The sequence below is a fragment of the Lynx rufus genome, unplaced genomic scaffold (genome assembly GCF_022079265.1).
Source record: "Lynx rufus isolate CCGP_SWC_20201006 ecotype Redwood Valley unplaced genomic scaffold, mLynRuf1.p SCAF_31, whole genome shotgun sequence".
In the NCBI taxonomy this organism is placed as follows: domain Eukaryota; kingdom Metazoa; phylum Chordata; class Mammalia; order Carnivora; family Felidae; genus Lynx; species Lynx rufus.
This window is the reverse complement of record NW_025814847.1, coordinates 642,694-653,781: the sequence shown is the minus strand read 5'-3', so window position 1 is coordinate 653,781 and position 11,088 is coordinate 642,694. Positions and strand designations below refer to the sequence as shown.

The following is an 11,088-nucleotide window of genomic DNA, read 5'->3' as shown; positions in this document are numbered from 1 at the left end:
TCGTATAACACAAAATGCCTAGCATTAATTAACTATTTATTCAACAAATGCTTATTGGATGCTTGTTACGTGCCAGGCACTCTTCTGGGCGCGGGCAATATAAGGAGCGACAAAGCAGCGGATGTCTCTCCCTTCGTGGAGCTCGAGGTTCTTGCTGGGGAGATCAACCATTAAACACGCAATTCCCACAGAGGATGGTAAGTGTTGCAATAGAGAAAATCCGGGGGACTGGGAGAGCAGCAGGGGTCTCTAACCCAGGCAAGGTGAGTGTGGGGAAGGCTTTCTAGAGGAGCTGAGAGTCCAGCTGGGGCAGACCTGAAAAGCAAGTTCGCATTATTGGGCGAAAGGCGGTAGGGGAAGACGGAATAGGAAGAATGTGTTGACACGATAGGAGTCTAAAAATGGTAACAACTCACATTATGTAATTATAGTTATATGTAATCATATATAATAGGATTATATATAATTCTACTATATATGATTGTTTTGCATATAGTTATGTTGATTATATACATTATATATTATGTACACAATACATCTACTATATAATATAATGAATATAATTATATTATGATCGAGCCAGATGTAACACAGGACTGACTGTTCTCTGGTAGAGACCTCCCACTCCCTGTTAGAAGAATATCAGGGGCCTCGTAGGGGTGTGGGGTGTCAGGGAGCGGTGGTGGGAATAAATATTGGGGCCCAGAGGCCAAGGAGTTTAAACCCGAACCCAGCAGTTCTGGAGAGTGCTGGGGAAACAGAGGACATGGCCCCTGAGACCTCAGTAAAGCTTTTCCCACGGAGAGGAGTCCTTAGCCCCTTCCTGGGCCTTCAGGGTCATTCATCGACCTATCCTTCTCCTCATTCTTCATACATACTTGGCCAAAATCGAGCAGTCGGTTTCCTTTATCTACATAAAGGTAGCACGTGCTGAGCTAGGCAGCTGTCTGGCACCGAAGAAACATTGACAATAAAAATGAAACTTCCCAAATTGAGTATTTCATTTCACAAGATTGAACCATATTACTTTCATATTTTTCGCAAGAGGTCTTCCTGAAATATGTAATTGCTACACGTGCAAAAACACACATCAATCACGTATTCGTGGCACAGAGAAGGAAGAAAGAAGAAAGGGTATGAAGTTGCCAAGAGCTGCTGAAAAGCCGACTTTGTATTCTCTTTCTTCCGCCTTCATTCTCTGTAAGATGCTCAATCTTCCCTTACAGTGCACAGCCCTTGCTTGGTCTCATGTCTATGTCTTCAAAAACCCTAGATTGGTACATTACTCAGGGATTTATCTCCTGTTGGGCGTAGGCCGGTGTCTTATCTCTGTGTTTCAGCCTTATTGCCTGACAACTAGGCTATTTTTATCAAGACGATACTAACTTCTGAGACTTCGTCTCTTGATATGATGCAGAAAGATACACAAGTCCTTCCATCCCATAACAACAACAACAACAACAACAACAACAACAACAAAATAAAAATCACGATTTTCTACGGGACGTGCAAGGTATGCAAAAAAACCTTGATGGACTGAATTCCGGTGAAAAAATATGCCCTTTGTAGTTGAGCAGAGAGCCAAACAGCTCAAGACTTGGGGCAGGATCTGGTCTGGGGTACAGACCAGCAGAAGAGAGAGTCTGCCAAAAACAGAGACTTTGAGAAGAAGGACAAATGAGATGAAATTTATGTGATGGTGTGGGCTGGCAAGACAGGCTGGAATTTGGAAGCCCCCAGTGCAAGACCAAATTGTCTTGCCCAACAAGTCCCATCCCCTCCGGAATTTTGCTGAGAAAGTGGCACTGAGGAGGGGCTGGAAATCAGAGGCAAGTTGTATGGTATCGCGTATTTCATAATAGTTGGATTCCAGAGTTTTAATACAAAAGAAAACAAAAAAGTATGGAAACTGCAACCCAACATTGTCCCACCTCAAATATCAGCAAGATCTAAAAGGCACGGGTGGCGAAGGAGGTGAGGGGTTAGGTTAATTACAGATGAATCCTATTCCAGCTTAATTTTTGTAAGGTTTATTTATTTTTGAGAGAAAGAGAGAGAGAGAGCACGAGTGGGGAAGGGTCAGAGAGAGAGGCAGACGCAGAATTTGAAGCAGGCTCCAGGCTCTGAGCTGTCAGCACAGAGCCCAATGCGGGGCTCGAACCCACCAACCACGAGATCATGACCTGAGCTGAAGTCAGACGCTTAGTCGATGGGGTCACCCAAGCACCCCCTATTCCAGCTTAATTTGATTCTAAGTGAAATATTAATGAGCAGCTTCTCCCTCACACTGCCATGCAGAGGGAAGGGGCTACATTCCCAGGAAAAATAAAGAAAGCAAAGCAGAATAGAGTAAAAAATATTACACCTGAATATACACTATCTTTTGTTTTTAGAGTCCGTTTTGTCCGGGGTGCCTGGGTGGCTCAGTTGGTTGAACGTCTGATCATTGCTTGACTCAGGTCATGATCTCGCGGTCCATGGGTTTGAGTGTTGGACTGTTTGCTGTTAGCGCTGAACCCACATTGGATCCTTCATCGCCCTCTCTCTCTGCACCTCCCCCACTCGTGCTCTCTCTCTCTCTCTCAAAAATGAGTAAACTTTAAAAAAATAAAAACTATTTTGTCTGATATAGGTATAGCTACTTCAGCTTTCTTTTGGTTTCCACCTGCATGGAATATCTTTTTCCATCCCTTCACCTTCCATCTGTGTATGCCTTTACATCTTAAGTTATAGACATCAAATTACATAATGTAAAGAAGACAATCCAGCAAGAGGATGTAACATTTATAAAAATGTATGCGTCCAACATAGGAGCACCTAAATACATAAAGCAAATATGAAAAAAAAAACCTAAAAGAAAAAATTGACAACAAAACAATAGCAGTAGGAGACTTTAATACCCCATTTACATCAATGCATAGATCATCCAGACAGAAAATGATGGGGGGGGGGGCGCGTCTGGGTGGCTCAGTCGGTTAAACGTCCGACTTCACCTCAGGTCATGATGTCATGGTTCTTGAGTTCGAGCCCCGCATTGGGCTCTGTGCTGACAGCTCAGAGCCTGGAATCTGCTTTGGATTCTGTGTCTCCCTCTCTCTCTGCCCCTCCCACTCTGCCACTCACACTCTGTCTCTCAAAAAAATGAATAAACGTTAAAAAAAAAATTTAAAGAAAATGGGCAGAAGATCTGAATAGACATTTTTCTAAAGAAGACACACAGATGGCCAACAGGTACGTGAAAAGATGCTCAACGTCATTAGCCATCGGGGAAATCAAGTCAAACCACAGTAAGGTACTTCTATACATCCTTTAAAATGGGTAAAATGAAAAAAAAAAATAAAACAACAACTCACGGTGCTGGTTAATTTCATGTGTCAACCTGACCGGGCCACAGGATACCCGGAGGGCTGGCAAAACACAATTTCTGAGTGTGTTGGGAGGGTGTTCCTGGGGGAGGTTAGCACGGGCGGGAATCGGTGCACGGAGTAAGGCGGAGTCATCGGCCTCCTGCCCTCTGCCTGGGGATTGCACATCGGTGCTCCTGGACTCTGGAAGGTACAGCACCAATTTTCCCGCCTCTTCGACTGGCAGACAGCAGGCTGCCAAATCCTGCCAAATCACATAAGCCAAATCCTTAGGATAAACCCCATTCTGGCTATACATGTATATATCCAATTGGTTCTGTTTCTCTGGAGAAACCTGACTCGCCATATCACGTATTGGCAGGGATACGGAAGCACCGAAACTCTTGCAATGCTGCTGGTGTATGTGGACCGAAAATGGCGGCTGTGGATGAATGTTCATGTCCCCCTACCATCCATATGTTGAAATCTAACCGCCAATGTGATGCTCTCAGGTGGGAAGTTGGGGGGGGGGGTTTGGAAAGTGATTTGAATGGAGCCCTCATGAGTGGGATTGTGCCCTTATAAAAATGGCCCCAGAGAGCATCCTCCCCCTTCCTCCATGTGAGGACACGGTGCGAAGACAGCCATTCACACCAGGAATCTGGTCCTCCCCGCACCAAATCTGCTGGCACCGTGATCTGGCACTTTCTTCCTTCCAGAACCACAAGAGAGCAATTTCTGTTGTTTATAAGCCACCTAGTTTACAGTATTTTGTCACAGCAGCCCGAATGGGCTAAGACGATATTAGAAAACAGTGGCGGGGCACCTGGGTGGCTCAGTCGGTTCAGCCTCCGACTTCAGCTCAGGTCATGATCTCACGGTTCGTGAGTTTGAGCCCCGGGTCGGGCTCTGTGCTGACAGCTGGGAGCCTGGAGCCTGCTTCAGATTCGGTGTCTCGCTCTCTCTCTCTGCGCCTCCCCCTCTCTCTCTGTCCCTCCCCATCTTGTGCTCTGTCTCTCTCTTTCTCCAAAAAGAAAAAAAAAAAAGCACACTGTAGCATGTGGTCTGATAAAAGGCACACACAATCTGCTTAAAAGTGATCAAAAACTTTTAGGCACGTAACAACACAGCACTTGCATTCATGAAACAAAAATCGCTTGAAATACAATTGGAATTTGCCGGAAGGATGGCCAGTGTTTCTTTTTATTCAAATTAACCTGGCCGCTTAACACGGTCATGAGGGTGCATCTGGGCCAGCTCACTGCACTGTTTCCTTCTAGTTTCTTCTTGGAGGAGCTACTTGCTTTACATCCACAAACCGGTCAGCCAGACGTCACTGCTTCTACTGCAAAATTCTTTCTCTTGCCAATACGTTGTATTGCCTTAATAGCGTGGCCTAAATCCTGAAACAAATCGGTTCTGTTAGTGATTACGCGTTGCATTTGAAGAAATCTATACAAAGCTGTATTTTTCTTTCAGTAATAAGAATTAATTAGTATTGGGGCAACTGGGTGGCTCGGTGGGTTAAGCAGCTGACTCCAGCTCAGGTCATGATGTGGCGGTTTGTGAGTTCGAGACCCCTGTCGGGCTCTGTGCTGACAGCTCAGAGCCTGGAGCCTGCTTCAAATTCTGCGTCTGCCTCTCTCTTTCTGCCCCTCCCATGCTCACACTCTGTCTCTCTCTGTCTCTCAATAATAAATAAAAGTTAAAAAAATTTAAAAAAAAGAATTAATTGGTATTGATATCCCTACTGCCTAACAAAATGAAATAGTAGCATTTATTTCTCTCAGTAGGCTGGGATGATCTCCACACTGTGAACTCTACTGGACAATTCTTGACTCTCCTATTTCTGGAATAATCATATAACTTATCATCTAAGCCAAGGAATGTTTGAGATTTAAAAGGGCATTTAACTGGGGCACGTGGGTGGCTCAGGCAGTTAAGTGTCTGCCTTCAGTTCAGGTCATGATCACGGTTGGTGAGTTCCAGGCCCGCATTGGGCTCTGTGCTGACAGCTTGGAGCCTGGAGCCTGCTTCTGATGCTGTGTCTCCCTTTCTTTCTGCCCCTCCTTCGCTCACTCTGTGTCTCTCTCTCAAAAATAAACATTAAAAAAAATTTTAAAGGGCACTTAACTAATTAATACCTTGTGATTTTTTGAAATATTAATATGTTGGATGACAAATTGATTTTTACTATAATGGTGAACTGGAAAAATAGTTTAAAAATATTTTCAAAGAGGTTATAATCTACAAAGAGACATAAATTCATGTCTAAAAATTAGACATAATTTTAATGAACATTAAAACAACGGTGTTATGGGGCACCTAGATGGCCCAGTTGGTTAAATGTCTGACTCTTTTTTTTTCTAATTTTTTAAAAAGTTTTTTTTTAAGTTCATTTATTTTGAGAGAGAGAGAGAGAGAGAGAGAGAGAGAGAGAGAATGAGTGGCAGAGAGAGAAAGAGAGAGAATCCCAAGCAGACTCCTCACCATCAGCACAGAGCCCGACAAGGAGCTTGAACTCACAAACTGTGAGACCATGACCTGAGCCGAGATCAAGAGCCAGAAAACATTTGACTCTTGATTTTGGCTCAGTTCATGATCCCACAGTCATGAGATTGAGTCTCGTGACCTGCTTGGGATTCTCTCTGTCCTCTCTCTCTCTCTGCCCCTCCCCAACTGTCTTTTGCATACGCACTTTCTCAATATAAATAAACATTGAAAAACAACCACACCCAACTGTGTTGTATCACATATGCGATTGGCCAAGAAAATCGGCTAATATCAATTGCTATTGAGGAAAGGGAAAGAAGGAACTTCAATGTACTGTCAGCAAGAGTATAAATTTTGCAGAACAATTGCACACATTTAGTGTTGACTATTTGCATAAATATTTGCATAAATTATGCTTTTTTCCCCCCTCTCATCTAATTCTCAACTCTAAAGTGTGACTGCAGTAAAGGTAACTCTGATATCTTGATTCTTTTTTTTTTTTTAATTCTGAGCTGCAGTGTTTCATCTTTGGCTGGAAATTTTCTACATTTTCATTGTTCCTTCAAACTTTTTATCTAAAATAAGCCTACCCTCCTCACTCCTCCCTCTGAGTCTGGCGCACCTCCTATGAGCTTCCTGAGCATCCCTTTTGTCCCCTGTCATTAAGGTGACTAACACATTCTGGTTTGCCCAACCATTGCCCCGTTGTAATTACTAACAGTATCTCCTTTATCGTCCCATGGATCCCAGAGCATCATGTGCTCCTCTACCTATCATGATGCTGCGATTGTCTGTGTCCTTTGTATCTCCCCCTAGATGACAAGTTCTAACACTTAGTAGGAACTTAATAACTCTGTTGAATGAGGGAAGCGTTGAATAAAATTAGGAGTCTTCTGTGACAGAAACTAATTGCGGCGAACCTTGACTAGCGCGGGCCGACAGTTCACAATGGGCTTCCTTATCTCTAACGAAAGGGGTCAACTCTCCCTCCAGCCCACAAGTGCTGGGAACTGATGAGGATTCGGCCACAGCTTCAGCAAATCTGTGACTCAGTCCTGATCCTTTAGACCGGAAGCGGTGTGGGGGATGCTGGTGTGGGGTGGACTGTATTGCTACGTCTCCCCCTTGTGGCTGTTGTGGGGAACTCATCACAAAATCCTTTCTGGTTCTAAGGAGGTGGTTCTGTGGATCTGAACCCAGATTTCGTTTGAGTTTGAGATAGGGTCTGGGCATCAGTATATATTTTTAAAGCTCCCCAGGGAACTCGAATATTTATTTCACCTTGGGAATACGAGCAGGTGTGGGCCCACACAGCTCTCGTCTCTGTCAGAGGGTGGCTCCTACCTTGAGCTAAAACCCTTGCCCACACCCTAGGAAAGGGACAGCTTCCCACCTCATCAAACCGAATGAGACACCCTCAGCACTTCATAGCTTTAGAGACACAAGCCTGTGGAACGTGTCTTGCCATACTGCTACGTTATGAATCCTTCAGGTGACACAAGACAAAAGTGCAGGTTCCTTGATGGATTGTCTGAATTTTATTCATTTCCAGGAGGTAGAAACAACAACTCAGGAAGAGACGTAACTTACTGTAATCGTGGTCCTTCAGCCCCCATATGCACCCTTTACCAGCACATCGGCTCGCGTGGCCAGAGTGAGTGTCCTGGACAGGCCTGGGACCACACCGGCCCGTATCGTAGAGCACCACCAGTCCCTTAAGCCCGAGAATGGTCTGTTCCTCTTGAGTTCTCCAGAATTCAGATACGCTCGGTCAAAAGAAGACACGAGAGAAGAAACACGGGGAAACTGGACTTTTTTCATCTTTAGGCCTGAGGAAAAGGAACGCTCCAGCCCAGCAACAGTGCCTTTCGGGGAAGGGTGTGAGCTGAAGGCTCTCTGCTTTCCGGCTTGAACCCGGAGCCTGGATGGTGCAGAACAGGACGTCAAATGTCATTCGAAGGTCGGCCTGAAAGTCCGCACGGCACAGCCATCCTCCTCAGTGAGGTCTTGAGCCCAGGTCTGGGAATTCTGAGGGGATAGTCTCTTCTTCCCCACTTTGTTTCCTTCCTTCCACTGGCTGGGGTTCGGCCATGGGAAAAACCCAGGTGTTGGGAACCGATCTGCTAGAACAATGTGAGTCGTAGTAAAGGACCGAGTGCTCATAACCTCAGAGTTTACAAATCCTTGATAGTAGCTCCCTTAGTTTTGGAGAATAGACAGCTAACGAGCCTCAGTTTATACCAGGGTGGAGTAGCGAACTTTTTTTTTTTCTTTTTCTGCCTTCCCAGAATTGAATCCCACTGCTTGTGTTTGCAGAATTCCTAACTCCTAAGAGGGAGAGCCCACCAAGCACTACGAAAATGGAACGTTCCAGATACTCAATTCCCAGTCTCCGTTGGAGGTAGGACATGGGCGTGTGACCTAGAACTGGCCACTCAGGCCCCAACTCTGAACTAGAAACAAGAAAGGAAGAGACAAGGAGGAGGTCACCTTGGTGCAGACGGGGCACCGGCAGTGTTGGGTTGCTGAGTCCAACTGAGGCAGGGGAGGGGGTGGCGGAGTCGGGGTCTAGTCCCATCAGGACGAGAGCAGTGGCCCTGGCACTCAGCGTCCTTGAGCTGAACAGTCGGTGACCCTCGTTACATGGTTGTGAGATTGCTGGTGATTTCCTAACCCACGTTCACTAAGGTCATAGAAGAACCCATCAGAAAAAAAGAGCTTAAACTGAAGAAGGCCTGTCTGAGAGCTAGAAGAGGAAGAAAATAGGACTTTACTGAAAGAGACACTTTCTGTCTCTGGCCTGCAATTGAAGTCAGGAAGCGTGGAATTACTTGTAGCTGTTGGGTCACAATATGTTCATTTCCCACTTCGGGATAAATGTAGCGTGAGGAGGGGTGGGGCACGGGTGCCTGGTAAGGACCCTGTGGGTGTAAAATGGGTTCAGAACGTGGCGAGAGGGTCTCTGCTGAGGCTCGACACTGCTGTTCAATGGAGCCAACAGAGAAATAGGGATTCAAAAATCATTTGGAGACGTGAAAGATCAGCCTGGGGCCACTTCTGATCATTCTGAATTCCTCCGTGACGGTGTCATCGCAAACTCTCGCCACGTTTCTTTAAACCTAATGCCATCTGCATGGGACATTTTTTCAGAGTTCTTAAATACTTAAATATCACATATATAAGTATATATATATATATATATATGTTCTATAATATTATACTTAAATACCCTGTAGTTTTTTGAGACTCTTGGGTGATTTTCCTTCCATTATTCAAAGCTCAGAGACTTCACAGTCTTGCTGTTGGTTTATTGACCCTTCAGCTTCTGGGTTTTGCAAATAAAGTACTGACTCGATTAGCTTCTTTCATAGAATAATCCCAGAGTGTTCTACCTATAATAAGGAGTTCACCCTTCACTGCCCGTCCAGAGGGGGAAAGTGAGGCACAGGGCCCTGATCGGGGCTGCGTGGGGAGCGGGGTCGGCTCCCAGGACCAGGCATAGGCACGTGAGCTGTCCCAGGCTTCGTGGCTGGTGGGCAGCTGCCCGGGAGGCACTGGGGGCCCCAGCTTCCCACCTTTGGCTCTTATCGTCCGGTCCGGGCAAGGGGCAAGACTCCTGGAGGACTGAGCTCACGGGACCCACATGACTCATTCCGTCTGCTACACCACAGAGCTGGAAAGCTGCACCAAGTAGTTCTCTGTTCCGGGCCTGAGCCCCGAGGAACAGGCTGAGCGCTTGGAAAGCCTCGGCCCCTCGTCCATCCCACAGGTGGTTGTGGAAGAAGCATCACCAGGGCGTCGATCTGAGAAGAAGGCAGATGTGCACAGTGTCGCGGGGAGCTTGGGACCTGGGGCCACGCGCGGTGCTTATCCGGGCCCCTCCACGTTGCTGCGGAAAGTCCCTTCACTGAGTCTCTGGGGTCAGCTCTCCGGCAGTGTCACGCTGGCGTAGACTGTGATGGACTTTGGTTCCTGAGGGCAAAACAGAAGTCTGTGGGTTCAGGCACTGGCTTCACAGGCTGCAAACGGAAACCGCGCTGCTTAGTAAAAGGAGAGGGTCTCAGGTATCAGGTGGCGGGGGGGACCTGCCGGGGACGGCACTCGGGTCCTCCACTGCCAGCGTCCCCTCCTCCCCGGGTGTGTGCACACAATCAACAATCACCACTGGGAAGACCAGGAGAGATGCGCCCCTTTGCTCTGTGTCCTGCCCCTGCCTTATAAGGAAAGCCATTGGCTCTGCTCTAGGTTGGACGCGGGTCACGGTTTGGGGAAGCCAAGATGTTCTGATTTACTGAGGTTTAGAAAGGGTTAATGAGACCCAAAGGGAGAAGGAAAGATTGCAGCCCACAGGAAGGGAGAGGAGACAAGGACTTGGGGCAAAGACATCTTCTAGGTCAAGTGCACTCAAGAGGTAGAGAAAGAAAGACAAGAATGGAAGAATTCAGGGGGGGTTGCTGTAAAATGTGAAATATAACAGACTGCTTCGATGAACAAAACTTCTTTAAAAATCTGTATTCTTTCTTAAAACTTTTTAAAGCCAGACTCTTGTGTTCACTGTCCCCATTGGATAGGATAGCGTCCTCAGAATAGAGTCCCGATGCAGACGGGGCATCTTCCCAGGCATTTCCGGGTGTCTGTCCGGCTGTGGGAGCTTTGGGGCAGGGGGCGAATGGAAGCATTTCTGTGGCCTTTTGATCCTCCATTGTCTCAGAAAATGCTTTATTTAATATAGAGCCCCACTAGAGCCAAGATTTCAGCCCAGAATTTCTGTCCATTTAGGAAAAGGCATAATTCCCATCAAGCCAGTTTAATCCATGGTCATTTTGCAGTGGGGGGAGATGGCGAGGCTCAGTCTGGGCCACACGCCACAGGGTCCTCTGGGCTCACGCCAGGCAGAGTGCCACTCTGAGACCTTCTGGTGAGATGGGACTGGATGGAGCCTCGGCCCGAGCCTTTTAACAAAGCCCCCCCCGTGATTCTGTTCTGTAGCCGGACTCCTGGATGCAAGATGCAAATCCCAAATGTCCAAGTGCTCTGGGACCACCTGGGGAGGTTGCTGTTTAATGTAGAGATGCCTGGTTACTCAGCGTGGACATTCTGATTGACCCGGTAGAAAGCCCCAGGAAAATGAATTTTTAGCAAATACATGTATGCTGATGCCGATGGGGTTCTTGGACAACCCTCAGGGAAACACTGGGGAACAGAGAGAGCCGTGTCCCCAAGTGAGCATCCAAGAGGGGTCTCCTGGAAG

At 46.7% G+C, this 11,088-nt stretch overlaps 1 protein-coding gene and 1 long non-coding RNA gene across 3 annotated transcripts in view; one reads left to right on the top strand and one right to left on the bottom strand.

Annotated features, from left to right (window-relative positions):
- The first annotated feature begins 1 nt into the window (after window position 1).
- On the top strand, window positions 2-8,211 carry LOC124521916 (uncharacterized). Its single transcript, XR_006964620.1, has 3 exons — window positions 2-197; window positions 7,390-7,854; window positions 8,126-8,211. It is a non-coding gene; the product is annotated as an uncharacterized LOC124521916 (long non-coding RNA).
- The window catches only part of SLAMF1 (signaling lymphocytic activation molecule family member 1), a 35,670-nt gene continuing 31,938 nt past the window's right edge, over window positions 7,357-11,088 (bottom strand). For both annotated transcript variants that reach the window (XM_047093107.1, XM_047093108.1), the window contains one exon: window positions 7,357-9,809. In XM_047093107.1, coding sequence (XP_046949063.1) covers window positions 9,759-9,809 — 51 coding nt within the window. In that variant the 3' untranslated portion in view covers window positions 7,357-9,758. The remainder of the gene's footprint in view (window positions 9,810-11,088) is intronic.